The following is an 18539-nucleotide window of genomic DNA, read 5'->3' on the forward strand; positions in this document are numbered from 1 at the left end:
TCAAAAAAATACAGCTTTTTATTGTTTTGGATGCAAATATAGTTTTAAAACTGCATTGTAGTGTTGAATACAGCTGGTGGAAACGTGCTTCTCGACCGCGGAGCATGGAGGATGGTGTCTGGATGGCGTAGCCTGAGGGAGCCTCCGAGGGACTAGGCTCTCCTCGATTGTGCTGTTCGGACCACGAGGGGAGACCGTCTCCTAGCGGAGCCCTGACACAATCACCGAAGCTCACAACAGAAAATAGGAACCATTTACACAATGAACTGGAAGCAGGAAAAGAAGAGAACGTGGTGGCTCAGCCGTGATGTTCCAAAATAAGTAGATGAACAAAGTCTCCTTTCCTGGGCCTCCTGAGAAGACTCTGCAGAGAAACAGCAGGGCGCTGTGGCGTTGTCGGGGAGAGAGGCTGCCTTCAAGCTGCCCCGTGAGAAACACGATCTGGGAACTGTGTCTCCCCGGGCTGAGCCCATCAGACTCTTCAACTGCAGGACAAACTCTACAGAAATGGATCTGCTTCTCCCAAACCCTCCACAGTCTCAAGCCTTGGGAGGGGCACACCTCTGTTCAGAAACCCAGAAGAGAATTCTTCAAATTAGTGATGCCCAGGGTTGACTGTGAAACCAAAAGTTTGACTGGGAAACGGAGGTGAATTCTGCTACATAATTGGAAAGGAATTTCGCAAAAATAAAATTCCATTAAGTGCACACACACAGGTGGGCTTGCGCAAGCACGTGCACGTGCGTACACACACACACACACACACACACCCAACACTCAACATGAAAATTCCCTTTTCTTTCTCAAAGGCTGATTTTCACAAACCCCAACAAGGAAACAGCCCCCTGCCTGATGAGCCAAGCAAAGCAAAGCCAACTCCTCAGAAGGGAATGAAAATGGGACAGTTGTTGGAGGTACACAGTAGGCCGGAAGTCTTCTCCCTGCTCCTGCAGCCTCTCGGATCCAGGAGGGTCAAGGCCACGGAGACTACTGAATGTTACAAACAGGTGTTGAGCTTCCAAGCTAACCCTCTTCTCCCCCTGTCCACGTTCAGACGTGGTGAGGACCCATTCGCGGTATCGGGGCACTGAGGCATCGACCCCAGCCCGTGGCTGCCGTGTCGCTCACACCAGGGTATCCCAGCTCTTTCTCCCCCAGTGAGATCACAACCGAGGGAACACTTGGCAAAGCTGAGTTCCCATGAGCGGTGGGTGGGTTATCACTGCCAAAGTGCATAATCGGAGACAGGTGGTCTCCAGGGAAAGGCAACTTTACACCAGAGAGAGGAGAGAGAGCGGGCCAGCCTGTCCACGGCATGGGGGGTCCTGGGCATGGGGCAGAGGGCCCTGAGGACAGCCCGGAACCACGCCGACCGACCGGTGCTTCAGCTAGACTGACAGCTTGTAATCCTAGAACAACGAACCTGCTCCTCCTCCCTCTCTGGTCACTTGTGACCACACCCCCTCACCTGGGGCGACACAAAGGGGGTTGGCACCACCCTGGGGGGCCATGCTTGCTCAGAGTCCAAGTTTCTATTTCTATAGCCAGAGCAGGAAAACCTTCAGGCCCAACCATCAGGTCACAAGGGCAGGAAGCAGATGAAGCTGGGAGCCCAAGGACACATGGACAACCACGGACCACTCCTCCTCCTGCAGAGGCTCCAGGAACAGGGCGGTGCTGGGGGCTCCCTGCCCTCCAGCCCTTCCTCCTGACAAGAGCCAGTGATGCCCATTGGCACCTCATTAACTCTAACTTCTGATGCTGGAACTGCTGCTCTCATGTGAGAAAATCTGGTTAGACAGCAGCCAGGATGCATGGGCTGGGGCCCTCCTGGGGGAGGGGGTGACTGCTGCTGTGCAACTCGCCAGAGATGGGAGGGACGGGCCCACCAACTTTCAGAAAGCCCCATGGTGGCACCTGCCCTGTCCCTCTGTTTCCCACTCATCGTGAAAGAGCAGGCAGCAGTGTGACGGGAGTTGATGGCACAGAAAGATTTCATAGAAATGCTTTTCAAAGATTTATGTGCCAGGCAAGCTTTTTTTTTTTTTTTCCTTTTCAAATTGATCCTTTTTATTCTCCAAAGTGTCAGCATTTAAAAATTTCTTATGGGAGCAGAGGCAGGGGCAGGGGTGAAAACGAGTGTAAACAAAGCACAGCCCTGTGGTCGGCAGGTCCCGGAGGCCTCCGGCAGGGTGGTCTCGCTGTCCCTGCGCCCCCGCTGGGCCCCTCTGTCTGGCCAGATTCATCAAGCAAGATTCCAAAATAAATGATTCTGGGACATGAAACGATCACATCTGTGGGAAGAGATACAGCTTTGCAGCCCTATAGCCAGGGTAACCGTGAGCACCAAGAGAAATGGATTTAAGTAAATGTCTCAAAACAAAAACACGCATCTAGTTAACAGTCTGCCAGGACACACACACGAACACACACACACCCTTCAAAGTCTCACGTGACCTAACAGCCTTAAATATTTAACAAAACAGAATCATGAACATTAACTCAGCAAAAGGAAGAGGAGAGGTAGGCCGAAGAAGCCAAGAGGCCAATTTTATATACCCATAGACTTAAAAAAAAAAAAAAAAAGACTCCCAGGGTGGGGAGAAGGTTACTAATTTAGGAGAGGTCCTGGTGGGCCAAGCTTTACGGCCATCCGCACGGTTTACAAAGGCACAGGTACTGGGGAAGGATGGCACTCATGACCCCCCACAAGCCCTTACAGCTAGGGACATCTCGTGTTTTGCCTTCTGACCCTAGTGAGTTCTTACCATGGTGGTCTTCCCCTTTTGAAGGGCGACTTCATGTTTATCCTGGGGTGAAGGAGAAGTTCTCTTACCACTTCCCAGTGGACAGTAAGGATCAGCCCAGCCTCGTCTTGTGCTCGCCCCTCAGGGGAGTGAACTGGGAGGCTTGTAAACACGGCTTCTGGAGAGGCTGAGGGGTGCCGCCAAGCTGCTCTTGTGCGGAGCTGAAGCACAGATGGGAGTGGGTGACGTGTCGGTGGCCTGCAGCGAGACGGTGGCACAGCTGGCGGGCGGTAGGGGGAAGACACCCCTTCCATCCTCCATCAACTGAGGCAGGGAGGGATGGCTGCCCCCGAGCACCTTCAGCGGGCCTCCAGGAACCCGCAGGAGCCTCCCAGTAGATCCAAGCTGCAGGAGGTGGCCCTTGGTAGCCCCCACGGAGCCGACCCCAGGGTTTCCGGCCTGCCTGGCACTGCCCAGGCTCCATCTCTGGCAGGGAGGACAGAGGTTGAATGGAAAGCCCGCAGACCCTCTGAACTTCACAGCAGGACGTTTAAAAGCACATTCTTTCGACGAGGAGGTACCCCTGGCTGGGCTTCCTGAGAGTTAGAGAGCGCGCCTGCCGTCCATCTGCACCCCCTCTTGCAGACACGGCAAGAGGTTGGGCCTGGACACTCCAAGTGCAAGTCCCACGTTCAGAAGCAGCCTGTTGCCCTCAGCTATCCTTCTGCCTTGTTCAAACAGGAGTGTAATTCTTCGCCGTCTGATACGGGAGAGGCTAGACAGCCCTGAGGCCAGCTGCCTCAGAGCGCTGCCCAGCAACATTCTGTTTCTTCCTCCAAACACAACATGGGACAGACTTTGGGTGTGGTGACATCTTTGGTCCGAGAACTGTTATGGTCTGGGACTCCTGGCTGAACAATCCAGACAAGATGACAGCCCGCTGGCGGCACCGTGAAGTCTGGCCTCTCGGATGCTACACCCTGAGGGCTGTGTGCGTCCCGTCCCCCAAACGCTGCTGGCTCGTCCGAGGCTGCGGCTTGGAGGAAGGTGGAGAACAAGGGCCACGTGGTGAGGTGGTGCCCAGGGAGGCCCCGCCGGAGTCCCCGCCACGGTTCTCAAAACACTGCTGTGTGGCTGCCGCCTGCAGCGCCACCCGAGGGGTTCCAGGACGGAGCCGCGGCTTTGCACTGCTGTGCTCTCCTCGCCGTGTGTGCACCCACGTCCACTGCTTCCTTCCACGGGGCCTGGGGTTCCCTGGCGGCCCACACGGTGGGAGCAGCCTCCGTGCGCGAGCCTGAGCTGCTGTCCAAACCTACTTACAAAGCCAGAGTCTGAGAGAAGAGGAAGGGGCCTTCTACCTGCCCCCCCAGGAGAGTCAGAGCAGCTCAGGGAATCACTCAGAGCCATCCAAGGGCCCAGGGCTGACAGGAGCCAGCATCCTACGTCTGAGCACAGAGCCAAAGAGGAACCCTTGTGCTTCCTAGCTCCCGGGAGCAGGCCGTGACTGTCTGTCCCATCTACTCCCTGCTTAGGCCACCAGTAGGACAGGACACTGTCTGGGTTGCCTGAGCGCAGGGGAGGTCACGATGAGGTCGCTGAGTAAGAGTTCACAGCAAGGGGTTCCCAAAGACGAGCTATTGCTGTCGGCAGGACCCGAACCTGCTTCAGACCTGAGCGCAGCGTTCTGAGGGGCCCAGTGGGCCGGTGGAGCTGGAGGGGGGCCCTGAGCTCGGCGTCAGGAGAGGCCTGGGGGTGCAGCGTCCTCTCCGTGGGCAGGGAAGAGCCTCCGTGGCATCTTGTGCGGCCGCGTGCCCGCGAGGCACTGCTAAGACTCCCCCGGTGTCTTGCCGATTCTGGTGACAGCCTGTGCCGCCTGCTCCGGCAGCTGGGATGGGTCCGTCAGGACGGAGGTGGTGGTGCTCAGGTGCCGGAGGGTGCCCAGCACCGCTGCAAAGAAGGGGAAGATTAGGCCAGGGCCACCGGCACCCGCAGTCGCTTTAAGTCCCGTAGTGGACAGCACGCGTGGTCTCCCGCACAAACGCGTGTGGTCACTCTCATGCCACCGGAGGAGGAGGCACACTGAGCACCGCTGAGGGACCAAGGCCAGCAAAGCCTCTCGGCTCCAGGATAACAGTGAGCCCTGTCTCCTCTCCCGCAGACGAGCAGGGAATCCCAAGCTCCTCCTGTCTGTCCACCTCCATCCCCTCAGAATACGCGCGCAGCCTTGTCCGTGGTAAGAATTAAATCAGAAAACATACGTGAAAGCACCGGGGCCGGGGCCTGGTGAACAGCCAGGGCTCAGTAAGCATAAGGGACCCTGAGCACCCAGACGCACAGGGATGACAGGAAGCAAAGGAGTGGCATGGGGGGCCAGGCCCCTGTCCCGCAGCTGGCATCTCTGGCCGGGGCCTCCCACACAGCGTCACCTTGTGCCGATGCGGCTGCCCGTGGGCCGCCTAGATCTGCACTATCCTCACAGGCCCTCCTCCCCCCTGGACTATCCTCGAGGGTCCCGGCGAGCCCCGGACTCACTCGGCCTGAGGACGGGCAGGGAGCAGTGCTGGTCCAGCCAGGACAGCGCCGTCCGGTGCAGCTCCTCCAGGCTGCTGGTGGACACCATCCCCTTGAAGGACTCAAACAGCGGCTTGATGATGATACTGAACTGTACAGCATGTGGGTTAAAGAAAAGGTAAGCGAGGAGGAGGGCCAGCGAACATGTAACCAGGGGTGGGAGAATCAAGTCCAGCTACTGGCTGGCCCGTGACCAGCTTCCCCTGGGAGCGGCAAGTAACTGCTGACACTGGGTGAGGGAGTGTGATCCGGGGAGATGCACCCTCACATTCCCCTGAGATCTTTCCATCTAACTCAGCACCAGCTTAATGACCACAAGAGGCAGGGACAGAGATGTTTCCTCAGTGTGGGACACGTCCTAGCACTCCGGCATGAAAGCCAGCAGTCTGTGGATGATGGCAAGAATAGCAGAGGCGCAGGGCGCCTGGGTGGCTCCGTGGGTTAAGCCTCTCCTTCGGCTCAAGTCATAATCTCAGGGTCCTGGGATTGAGTCCCGCATCGGGCTCTCTGCTCAGCGGGGAGCCGGCTCCCCCCCCACCCTCTGCCTGCCTCTCTGCCTACTTGTGATCTCTGTCTGTCAAATAAATGAATGAGATCTTAAAAGAAAAAAAGAAAAAGAACAGCAGAGGCGCACCGCAGACCGCAGGGTGGACCGTGTTTCTCATGACGAACACACGTGCTGGCTCTCAGTCACGTTCTGTGTGGGTCTCCCAAACCATCCTGGGCAATCAACTCTGCAAAGGCATGCGGTCCATTTTCTCCCTGATCTGAACCACACTGGTGCCCCTGGTCCCCCAAGCTGAGGCTGACGATGAGGAACATGCCATTTTACCAAAGAGGCCCTGGCGCACCCCAGCTGCCACCTCACTCCACCAACGATAAGGGCCAGAGCCAGGCTGAGTAAGCCGGGCAGAGCAGAGGAAACAGAGCTCGTGTGCGCTGTCGGCTCTGCTCCCAAACGGCCGTCTCCTCAGTCTGTCAGCAACAAGGTGAAGACACACAGCCAACCCACCATGCGTGCACATGAGGCACAGAGGTGACTGGAAGGGCACTGACAGGGTAGGAGCTGCCCCCCAGAGGGGCCCTGCTGACATCTGGAAGGCTGAGCACAGATAGGTCTTGGTCCCAGGGACGGACCCCCGCACGCTGGTGAATGTACCTCACAACAGCATCTAAGACCATGTGGCCCAAGCGAGACAACAGCCTGCAGGGAGCTGGTTTCAAATCCTGACTCTGCCACTTAGTCATTTATGAGCCCTAGTTTCCCGTCTATGCCATTGGCAGTACTCGAGCCCGTTGTTGTTGCAAGGACCGAGACGGCCGCCAGGATGTGCGATTAGATCCCACCTCTTCCCTATGGGATGGCCTCAGCTGGTGGCTCTGGCACCTTGCAATAAAGCATCTTTATTTTCCAAGCAGGCAGAGAGCAGAGCTGGGCTGTTCAACCTCCCCAGCAAGCTCCAAGCCTGGACAGTCACCAATGACAGCCCCACTTCATAGCGTGTGCCAGGCCAGGCCCCTGTACAGCGCCTGTTGGGTGAACTCGCGAAAACCATTTATATAGAATTTCTCGAAAGGAACGGTGGGTAGGGGCTGCTGTTTCAGTGCACAGAGTAGGGGTGGGAGAAGCAAAGAAAACACAAAGATACAATCCAGAACTTCCAATTCTGCAGGGTCCGGCTCTTCACATACTCATCAAACATGTCTTTCATGTGATCGAACTGGTGCCGGGTGACGGGGACTCCTGTGGCAGGGAGCAGCTGCTGGCAGGAGCTGGAACAACAGGAGGGATCAGAGGACGCTCAGAGCGGCTGGCAGTGAAGCTGGACCCTGGCGCTCCAAGTGGCAGGGCCAGCCGCTGCTGGCCACTGTGGGCCCAGGAGGAACGGCCCCAGGAGGAGGAGGACAAGAGCCCAAAGCATGACAACAGAGAGGCAGCTATGGGTGACAAGGCCACAAATGACCCTCCTGTCTCTGAGACATGCACGCGAGAGGATGAGGTACCAGCCCGGGCCCCACGCCCCCAGGCTCACATGATGGTGGCATTGAGCTCCTCGATCTCCTCCCGCAGCCGCCGGGCTTCCTCCTGCATCTGGCTCCGCTCCTGCTGTAGCTTGGTGATGTACTCCACGGTCTTCTGCAGCGTGATGGCGTGGCTGGTCTGGGAGAGGGGTGGCGGGGTCACAGCACAGCAGCCACCCTGCCTGTCCAGCCGGTGCCGAGGCCAATACAGGGGCTCCCCGCCCACCTGACACCACTCACCAGCTTGGAATTATTAGAGATCAAACTGTTGAGGGTGTCAAAGCCCATCTTGATGTTGAAGCGTCTTTTTTGCTCAGCTGAAATATGCTTCATCTGCCGGTTCTGTTGGAGAATCAGGCAGTGGCTGTGACACACGGTGCCCTGCAGGGCCGCTGCCCCTCCCTCCCACCTGCGACTCGGGGGCAACAGTGAGCAGGACAGGGTGCTAGAAAACCCCGCCTGCAGAACGGAGGCCTGGGCAGGGGCCATGACTGCTGCTGAGGAGCACTCCGCAGCCCCCCTCAGCCCACTCCTCGCTGACCCAGTTCTTACAGCCACCACCTCCCGCAAGCTACAGGGTTCGGGGCTGGTCCAGGGCTCAGGGCTGTCTAGCAGGTGGGGCAACGGGAGGAGCCGCCGACCTATCTCCAGATTAAGTAGCAAACATCCAGGTTCCTGATGGTACCTTAGCCTACTAGAACATCGGCCAGGTCTGTGCTGCTCCTTTCCTGTGAGTCCCTCGTAAGGGACACAGCAGCCCCAGCGGTCCCTTGATATTCTCCTTGCCCGTACCCCCATCCCTCCAAGGAAATCAAGACCCAAGAGAGACCTGTAATACCTTTAAAACAGCCACATTTTTGGGGTCTGCAGATTTCCCTGAGCAGTTGTTCTGGGGAGACTGGGGACTGGGGCTCTGCTCTGAAGCACATGGAGAGGCCTGCCCTGAGTTTGGGCCATCTCGACCTGAGAAGAACAGAGACTCCTCTTAGGACACGGCTGGCCACAGCAGTTGAAACAGTGCTCACCAAGGAAGGGAATCCCCGCAAGTCCCAAACCCGGAAACCCATCTGAAACCTCCCCCAGTGAACCCAGAGCAAAAACTGGAGAAATCCTTGCCAACCTCCCAAGATTAGGTGTGGACAAGGCCTGATGAAGGCTGGCTGGACGTGGGGTGGCAATACGGCCTGAGCTTGGCCAGCAATAGCTCTTGGGGCATGGAGAGTTCCGAGAGGAGGCCTGACTGCTAATCCAACCTATTAACAAGCCACCTGGAGGCCACTTGCAGTTTCCGCAGCCTCTGTGAGACTCTTACCCTGCGTGTCCAGTATACAAAACTGTTCATTCTTGTTCTTTCAACTCTACATATACATTTTCTTGTATTTTCAATCTTGTCCACTCCCATGCCAGCTGTGCCCCGGTCACTGGCAACTCTCAGGAGGCCCCTGGAGTCGCCTAGGGCTGCCCCGCCCGCTTGCCCAGAGAGCCTCCGCACCTCCCTGCCTTGCTGCTCAGTTTCCCATCGTGGCTCCAGTGCCCCGTGTTCTGCGTCCAGGCAGTCAGGGTAATGCTAGGCTGCCTGAGCCCTGACCCCACCGTACAGGCCTGACCTGTAACCAACCAGTTTTCGTCTTTAGCTGTCCAGGCTGGAGGCCGTTATTCATCCAGCCTCCCTGGACAAGTCCCTCTACGGTCTCATCTCTGTGGGCGGAGACCAGCCCTGCTCATCTCCCAGACTGTTCAGCATGGAGCTCCAGCAGTGGCCATGCCCAGCTTTTACTTGAGACAAGGCACCTTTGGTCTCCCTCCCTAGTGGGCAACTGAGAGGAGGAAGCCTAGGTTCTGGTTCTACCCCACCACCAGGGGCACAGCCTTGGGCGACTCCTTTATCCCGGGCTCCATGGCTCTTCACTGGGCACAATCAGTTCTCCCCCGAGCCTCCTGCTGATGGAAGACCCACGGTGTGGAAATGGGCTCAACAGATGTGAGGGGCTTGAAAACTAAGGGATGACCACATTGATGTGGAGACAAGCTTGGGTGGTTCCCATTTTCTGGAAAGCGTTGACAGTCTCAATCCATTTCTCAATCAGAACTGGCAGCTCTGAGCCAGGCCTTTCTGAAGGGGGTCAGAGTGGTGTTCCCCAAGTGCATCGGTCACCTGCCCTGCACACGCTTGCCCCTTTCCTGCTCCTGGGGTGAGCTGCCACTGGCTGAGCACTCCTCAGCGTGGGCCACCTCACTGCACAGTCCCGCCCCAACCCTGGGGAACCCCATGGGTGGTCTCCCTGACCCAGGTGCGGGCGTGCTCATTTCATTCACAAAGTCCCAACCGTTCAGACCGGAGCGCACACTCACTGGAACCCGTGGCCGGGACCTGCTCGCCCTTCACCAGGGCGTCTTGTACTGTGCTTGGAGAGAAGAGCCGAGAGACAGGTGCCGGCTGGCTGCTCGTGGTGTGGCCAAGGTCTGTCACCAGGATGCCACTGTGGAACTCCGTGACTCCAGGAGCCTGAGGTGACACAGGAGAGGGAGGTCACCTCCAACCACAGTCATGTCAGGTAAGAACCACCCAAAAGCAGGGCCATGTTGAGGTGATAAGGATAGGAAGGGTCTGCCTAGGGCCTCCTCACCCGGGCAATAGCAGCAGGCGTGAGGACCACATTGGACTGGGACACGGTAGAAGCCAAAATCCCTTCTCTCTTCAGAGGGCCTGATGTCATAATCACCGCTTGTGGTTGTCCTGAAAAGGCAGCTGCCAGAACAAGAAGTGACAGTGAGGCCCGGAGTCGTGGGGGTCTGCTGAGCCCAGGCCTGTGGGGCCCCCAGGAGCAACACAGACCCCTCCCCTGCTGCTCAGATGTCACGTCTCTCACCACAGGCCTCAGAGAGACAAAACCACTGGTTTTGTATCTGACATCTGTTTTGCAACTTCTCCTCCAAGAGGACAGATAACAGGCCCAGGAAAGAGACCACCTGGACGGTGCTTTTTCAAACTCGGTTGAGACTAACTTGGAAAGAACACCACAGAGTAGACAACAGACGAGATCACACACGTAGTAGACTGGAACACTTTCGTTTCACAAGTGTGTGTGTGTCACAAGTTTGCAAGCCTTGGAGACAAGGACATAGCCCCGGGGAGGGGAGATCAGACGTTGGCTTCCTTCCACCTGACTCACCTGGGGCGATGCAAGCATTCTTCAGTACCACGGACACAGACTCTGGTTTGGGAGCAGGCACTATTTTGGGGGGCTGCTTGGGCCTTCCCCCAGTCAGAGAGACAGGTTTGGGGTGCACAAATGTTAAACAGGGTTGGGGAGGCCCAGTGGTTGGACGCCGGGTGACCGGAGGAAGCGCCAGGCCACAGGGGGACACCGAGGGCGTGGGTTGGTGGGTTGTGATGACAAGGCCCTGACTCTGGCTGAAGGTGGTGGCAGATGCATCATGCGTGAGGGTGGCAGAGGCCGTGTGTGTGATGACGGAGGGCGACTTGCTGGCGCCCGCAAACTTCGGCTGCAGGAAGGTAGGTGGAGCCGAGCGGCTCAAGGCAGGGGCAGGGGGCGGAGCTAAAGGCAGGGCAGGAGAAGCAGGCGCTGGGGCAGGGCCGGGAGATAGCAAGGGCATGGTGAACACGGGCAGGAAAGGCTGAGGGACATTCAGTGGCGGTGCAGGGGGACCGAAGTCTGTGGGCTGGATAAAGGGGTCTCCAGGCCGGGGAGCTCGTTCACAGCCCTCCCCATCCGTGGCATCCAGGGCGGTGGCTGTAGGAGGTGCTATGAGGCCATCAGGGAGGCTCACGGCGGGGAGAGCTGTGGTTGACAGGACGCTCTCCTAGGAAAGGAGGACAAACGCTGCATCACACAAGTCGCTGTCACTTCCTGGTACAACACACCACAAAGTCCAACAACGGATGCTGGGCACCTGAGCAGAACTTTCCGACAGAGGGACAGGGCGATGGCTCCTGTTCCCATTTCTGCCAGTCTGGGGGGGAACGGAGCTGTGTCTCTCCAGGCGTCCACAGGGGTCTTGTTTCCATTAAGGACTAAATGATAATGCGGAGCTCAGACAAAGTGTCTGTCTGCGCACAGTTGGCTCTGGGCCTGGGAATATCTTGTTTCTAGAGTCCAGCAGGGGTCCCCCCAAAGTCCTGGCCATCTTCTGTTACAGAGCACAGGCAGCCTGGAGCACAGCTGCTCATGGGGTTCCCTCAGGACAGTTTCACGTATCAACTTCTAGAGGTCACCTCTTCCTAAAAGGGAAACGCTATAAGGAATCAATTGTCAAGATCTCAGTCTCTATAGAAGAAATTCTTCCCAGAGCCAGATGGAAGAAGATGGGGCCAGGTTTCTGTGTCTAACCGGATACGGGTACCAGCCTGAGAGCCCCTGCAGGCAAAGAGCCGTGCCTCAATGGGCTCTGCAGCCCCAGCAGCTGATAACCAGCCTGTGTTAATTGTTAAGTAGAAAGTAAAAGAGGAACCTCTTTTTACGGAGCTTCTGTTTATTAGCAATCCATGTTTTCCTTTGCTAATTCTTTCTTAACTGGTTAAACAGAGCTCACTGCACACCGGTTATGTGGAGCCTCAGGCAGGAGCCAATGTTTACAGATAGCTCCTACCTTTCGGAGATCTATGGCTGCTTTCAAGGAGGGCTAGAGTAACTTTTTCACACATCGTGTGTGTTTGTTCAGCACTAGAGCTAGTGAGCGGTAGCACTCTGCTTATGGCTGCGCAGTTACTCATTAGCCTCGCCCTGGCCACCTCGCCCCAGCTCCCTCTACCTGAGCAGGTGGACTGTTGGGATCTGGTGCAGGTGCTGAGACAGGAGCAGGCAGCATGGAACCAAAAATGGAGCGGCTGGAAGAGAAGAGGTCTGAAAGACAACATCAGGTGCTTTTAAGCTCTATGTGCCCATCATATCCTTGAATTAAGATCCAAATAAATCGGGCACTGAACCCTATCTACCCAGAGGAATGCCATGGCCAGAGGGCATTCCCCCGCTGAGGTAACTCTGCAGAAAGAGGCCCTCTGATTGGACCTGCTCATGCTGGCAACTAGTGTGGGGTCTGAAATACTCCCAGGCCGGGTGTTTGGCAGCTCTTATGAACCCAGTTCTAACTGCAGGACACTGCTGGGAGACGGCTGTGTTGCCAGCGCCCTCTGCTGCCTCTAGGGAGAACTGCTTACAGTCCTGGGCAAACCTGAGAATCTGAGTCCGCAGGAGAATGGTGATTCTTTTTAAGGGAGAACCCTGCTGCAGAAAAGCTTCCCAGACCTTGCAACTCCTACTAATATAAATATAAATATATATATTTCTGAAAAATTCTAAGTCTTCCCTCTTGCTCATTCTAACAGTTCCCTCTGTGAAAAGGAAACACCAGTGTGCTTTATCCTGGGCAAAGGGAGATCCAGGTGGCCATGCTCTCTTCCTGCCCCATGTCCTTACCCTGGAAGGGTTCGAAAGTGTCCATGAAATCCAGGTTGGGCTGCAGGGGAATCAGCCCCGGCTGGATCATGTCTGCATTTCCCAGATGTGCTGTAAGAATCAGAAAGGAGACAAAGGAATCATTCTGCCTTCTCAGACAATGTTGTGAAAACACATAAAAGGCCTGACTGGATCCTCCTGGCCCTGTTCAGATTCTTCCAAGGAGATATGCAGGCAGATGGCAGGAATTTCTACCTTCTTGTGGGTTTGTGGCTATTCTCCACCCTCAGATGGCAGGAAAGAAAGAAAGAAAGAAAGAATTTCTGTAAGAAAGATAAAGTGTCAGGGAACAGATACTGCTGGGATGCAGAGATCCCCAGTTCTAACTGGTAGGCTGTGGGCTCTTCCCTGAGGGGTTAACTGGATGCCTGACTTCGACCAGGCAAAAGGTCGTGCCCAGCAATGCTTCTGATTTTCTTCCCCCTCAGTCAAAGGCCCTGTCAGTTGGCCTAAGCACAAAACCTCTGCTGAGGGGACAGTGTCAGAAATGTGAAATTGATTCAGACTAAATCCCAGGCTTCTTGCAGGGGTACCATCGACCTGACAGCTGCCCAGGAAGGCCTATTTGCAGTCTTCACCCACTCAGTGCATGTGGCCCTCAGATGCCAGCAAAGTTGGCCAATCCTGCCCCGGGGGGCCAGGTTCCGGAAGCGATGCCAGAGAAGTAAGCCAGCTGTGAGTTCAGGGTCAAGGATCTAGAGATGGCTTACCTATTTCCCGGGGGTTGGGCCACGCCACCGGTTGGTGTGAGGAAAGTGTTGAGAAGAGGGTGTCACTGAATTCCAACATGAGCATGTCTGTGTCCAGCAGTGGGTCCTCCTCCATGGGGACTGGGGTCTTCCATCCATCCCCACGTTTGTGCCAATAAAGCATGTCATCATCCTACCGCCAACAGGGACAGGGGGAGGGAGGAAAAATCAGAGGGACACTAGTGACCTCAGAATTCCCAATCACATCATGTTACCCTATCGGAGAGAGCTGCAAGGGCTGCTGTAAAACATGAGGGGAGCGTGCAGAGCAGGAAGAAGTGGCCTGTTTCCTTAGCCTGCATGCCTTCCGTGCGAGAAGGGAGGTGGCCCCTCCTGGAGCTGCAGGGACAGTCTTTGTCCCCACAACCTCCTACTGCAGGCTCACTGTCGGGCCACCCACATCATTCCCGTTTCTTGTCAAAGGAGGGCTCTCGTGAGGGTCCTCATGGCCCCTAAGCTTACTCACCTGGGCCAGGCTGGAAAGGTCCTCATCCTTGTGCTGCTGTAGCTGTGGAGAAAAGGGGAGACAAGGTGGTCACCAGGGTCCTGGGAGGGGATGAGGCCCTCAGCCTCTCCTCAAGGAAGCATCTAGGGCTCATCTCCCTGAGAGGCACATGAGAGATCCTGCTCTCTGCCATTTCCAGGCCCCTGCTGGGCACAGAAGAGATACTCAACCAGTGTTTGTGGGGTAACTAACAGCCAGAGAAACTGAGACCACAGATAACTTGGCCAAAGCAGGCCCATCACTTGGGCTGGGCTAGAATGCTGGTTTCCCAGGGCCAGTGACGGAGTCACAGCCTTGGGGGCCAGTGTCAGAACATAGACTTAGATTCTCTCCCCCCTATGGGGCTTCCTGAACATGCTGTTCTGGGAGTCTAAGCCAGATACCCTTTTCTTGAAGTAGGTTCTCCACTTGTGATATTCCCGGATCACTATCTCAATGCGGCTTTTCCAGTACTTCCCTTCTGTGGTGATGGCCTGTGAAGAGATGTGGGTCGGAATCAAAAGAGGGCAATCTAGGTTGATTGGCAGAACTTGACCTGAAAATAAAGGCTGGCAGTCAGCCCTGGGCAATCCAACTCAGAGAACCCTCCCACATGCACATAATTTCATTCACAAAGTGTGTCCCACCCCAAAGACGGGCTTTTATTTCATGACCTCAGATAATGAAGTGCGGCTTTGGGAGTACAGCTCCTAAGCGTCTGGACTGGCGCGTGGGTCAGAGAGTGCTTGGGCCGGGAAGAGGGAAAGGGCGCTCCACCCAGGCACTGAAAAAGCCCTACAAAGAGCCACGGGTCGCACTACCTGCCCTTATCCAGGAGACTCTGCCACATTTTCAAAGGGTGAAAACAAATGGCGAATCACAGAAGTTTTAGATGGAAAGTGGCTTCTAAGAGCAGCTACTTCAAACTTTCCATCACACAGGGGAGCCCCTTCCACGATATGCCTGAAGAGCTCGGGTGTCAAAGAAGCTACGACCTCCTCAGAGAGCCCGCCTCACTTTCAGGCTCCTTTTTGTTTATGGCTGGAGTATATTAAAGCAAGTCCCACACATCATAAGGCCCCTATAATTTCACCTAACAATACTTCATTATGTGTCCGACAGTAAAGAATCTTCACAGTGAACAATACAATATCATCACCAGACCCAACAAAATGATATTCCTTAATATTGTCCAATACCAGATCACATCCCACCACCAAAAGGGTCTTTCACTGGGTCTTTTACTTTCTAGTGGTTCCCCCTTTTATCCTAACAGTAAGACAGGCCAGGATAACATTAAAACAACACAGGAGGGTATAAAGGATGTCTGCCTCACTCTAATCACCCTCCCCAGAAGCAGCACCCAATAAAGGATTTCGGTGTATCCTTCTAGACTTTTCCTACACACACAATCACGCAGATACACGCTTTTTAAAAAAATTAACATAAAGTTACTAAAATACTGTTGTACAACTTTTTTTTTTCATTTACTATTTCTTCAGCATCTTTCCATCTCCACATAGAAAGATCTTGAGGTCATTCTTTAACTGTTAAGATAACTGCCTTGTAAGGAGCCCAGATCTCTCCCTTGACTTCGAGGGAGAGTAAGTCCCAGCGGGAGAACCCCTGAGTGCTCTGGGTCAGCCCAGCCTGAGAAGAGGGGAGCCTCTGTGGGTTGTCACAACATCAACATGGTTGCGGGGCGGCGCCGCCAGACCTTCTCCCCACACCACCCCGACTGCTGCAGAATCCAACCCCTGCTCCGGGCCCTGGGCGAGTCGCTTCCTCCTGATGAGGGCAGATCCTTTCCAGCTACTGATGGCCACGAGCCAAGTACCTCTGGCCTGCGATGCTCATCTACTTCAACAGAGCCATCTAGTGGAGTGACAAAGTGGCACACGGGATTCTTGCGCTTCTCCAAATCTAGGCAGAAAAAGGACGAAACATCATCACTATGACCAAGAACCCTGAAGGAGCCCTTGCCTCCTCTGTCCACATCCCCCTTAGAGTGGGACCCTCCAAAGTGTTCTTTCCTTCTCCTTCTCTTGAAAATGAGATTTCGGAGTATAAAGGAAAAGAATCTGTCAGTAACTCATGGGTAAGAACCCAAGGGTTCAGTACCCATGGGTCAGTAACCCAAGCATGCCCCAACCCAAAGATCATTGGATCTACTGGCATGAAGCCAGGTGGAGAATAAACATGGCCTGGGTCTGTATCTTCTTCCACCTGCTGCAAACAGGAACTACTCCCGGACTCATCAAATGTCACCTCTGCTACAACATCCTTGACTCCCCTGGAGAGAACTAAGCCCTCCCGCCTCTGCCTTTACAACCTGGACCCAAGCGTCTAACCTAATAGTGAGCACATTATGCTGTGAGCACTGGGCTAACACAGCTGTCTCCTGCAGATTATGGGCAGCAACACGACACAGACCACGTGACGGGCCCCCTGGGCCTGACACCTGAGAAGTATCTAGTTCATTAGGATTTGGCTTGGTTTTCCAAGAGAGGCTTCCCTTTGAGGCATCATGTTTGAAAAGTGGGCTCTGGGCACCACTGTGAACCTGGAGGTCCCACCCACCGCAAGGCCTCGGGGGCCGCCGCAGGCCCCTCCTGCCAAAAGCCCGGGTAGCACTCACATTGCATATACCACGCCCGCCAGATGGCATTATTGAGGCGGATCTTGTCTCTCCACTGGAGCTTCAGGCCCTTGAAATTCTTCCATTTGGGGGATACCAGCTTCCCACTGAAAGGTAAGACAAAGAAGGGAAACTTAGTGGTTCCTCTGAACATGAAATGAAATGGAGAAGTGCCACCCACTCACTCCACGCCTCAACATTCTGGATTAATCCATCACAAGAGACAGGCTAGGCTTGACAGAAGATACCAGTCACTTTGGGATTTCTTCAGTGATCAGCAGTAGGGAAAGGGGAGGTGGGAGTGGGGGTGGTGACGGTGTCAGTGCACAGAGAGGAAAGGACTGGCCACGCATTGGTAGGTGCTGGAATGGGGCGATGGCACACGGGCTCACTGTCTTAGTCTGCCGATGTTCACCTGTCTTTTAAATTTTCCATAATTAAAAGTTAGAAAATCTTTTGATTTTTCAATGTATCAGATCTTCATGTTGTACACCTTACCTCAGCTTATGCAATGCTGTAGGTCAATTACAACCCAATAAAGCAGGGGGTGGGAGGAAGAGAGAAAGAGATCCGCCAGCAAATAAGTAAAAGCCAAGCTCCTTTACCCTGGCCCACGTCCTCTGTCACCAGTCCCCAAAAGGCATTTACAATGCAGGCACACAAACCATCCCATTGGCCTTTGAGCCTGTGGGACCCTCTCCTGCCTCCAGTCCTGTGCACCCATGGTCCTCACTCCTCACGGGCCTCCTTCTGCCCCCCCTCCAACAGCATCTCCTCCGTGCTGGCACTGGCCTCCTCCAGGCTGCTGATGGACTCCTTCAGGGTTCCCAGAGGACCACTCAAATTCAAAGGTGGCACTCAGCCGCCCCCCACAGGGCAGTACCCACACCCACAGCTGCATGTAGTGCCCGGCAGCTCACCGAGGGGAGGACCTGTTAGGTGTCATCCCCCAAGTGCCTAGCACAGACCCCGGCACATAGCAGGATCTGGGAATAATTCTTCTCTGGATGAGCTATGGAGCCCTTGAACCCCAGCCACCCGCAGGCGAGTCACTCCCCAGTGGCAGGGGCTTCTCAGACAGTCTAGTTTGCCACGTGCTGTGTCAGAAGCCAACCTTTGGGCAGGGCAGCTGACACTGGGCTCCTTTTTCCAGAAGGCTTGAGATGGACAAGGCAAGATCTTCAGTCTGTACCCTAGTGGGTTCTGGTGGTTCCACCTGGCTGTGAGCCACAGCCCTGCCTCTTCTGCAAACCCACTCAGAAAGACCTCGCGAGGAACAGCAACTGGTCTCCAAAGACAGCCCCCAAGCCATAAGCCCTGTATGAACCCGAGAACTAGGCTTAAAAGCAAAGCCCCTGGCTGGGCACCTGGCAAAGACCTCGTGCCTCTTGCACCTATCCCAGCGAGCCGGGGTTTGGCTCACACGGGGCAGAAGGCTGGGAGTCCCAGAGAGAAACCGTCTCGGGATGTCCTCACAGAGTCTGAGGGACAGACCGAGCAACAGTCTCAGCTCAAAGGGTTGGACATTTCCAACCCGTCAGACACCTTCTTTGCCACTTCTGCTCAGTCCGAAGGTACTCCTAAGCCATCTCCAAGTGGTCTGTTCGCCCTCAGCCTCAGCAGCCAGTGGCTAGGCCTCAAGCCTCTGCTGCATCGCGTGTGCACCAGGCAGCTTTGCGGTCAGGTAACTTGTCTGACACCCAGTTCCTGGGTAAACTCAGGATAATGCCATTTCCTCCTGAGCGTTTTGATAAGGATCGTGTACATATACATATACACTTAGACACATATAACTGGCAAACCTTACCGCAAAATACATTATACATAGCCATCTCAACTATTTGGACTTAA

The 18539-nt window shown here is 55.2% G+C and overlaps 1 protein-coding gene across 4 annotated transcripts in view; it reads right to left on the reverse strand.

The window, feature by feature from the left end:
* The window catches only part of MLXIP (MLX interacting protein), a 60161-nt gene continuing 41622 nt past the window's right edge, over window positions 1-18539 (reverse strand). Inside the window, exons 2-18 of one of the 4 annotated variants that reach the window (XR_009405860.1) lie at window positions 16689-16795; window positions 15888-15973; window positions 14455-14544; window positions 14033-14074; window positions 13528-13699; window positions 12779-12868; window positions 12114-12205; window positions 10514-11165; window positions 9968-10089; window positions 9693-9846; window positions 8179-8303; window positions 7581-7682; window positions 7352-7479; window positions 6968-7091; window positions 5280-5409; window positions 2769-4694; window positions 1-364 (exon numbers count right to left, since the gene is read on the reverse strand). Coding sequence is in view for 3 of the 4 variants with exons in the window: in XM_059408345.1 (XP_059264328.1) it covers window positions 4573-4694; window positions 5280-5409; window positions 6968-7091; window positions 7352-7479; window positions 7581-7682; window positions 8179-8303; window positions 9693-9846; window positions 9968-10089; window positions 10514-11165; window positions 12114-12205; window positions 12779-12868; window positions 13528-13699; window positions 14033-14074; window positions 14455-14544; window positions 15888-15973; window positions 16689-16795 (2338 nt within the window). In the remaining variant the exon portion in view is untranslated. The other 3 variants (XM_059408345.1, XM_059408346.1, XM_059408347.1) reach the window with 3 other exon arrangements.

This window comes from Mustela nigripes, chromosome 8 (genome assembly GCF_022355385.1).
Source record: "Mustela nigripes isolate SB6536 chromosome 8, MUSNIG.SB6536, whole genome shotgun sequence".
Lineage (NCBI taxonomy): Eukaryota > Metazoa > Chordata > Mammalia > Carnivora > Mustelidae > Mustela > Mustela nigripes.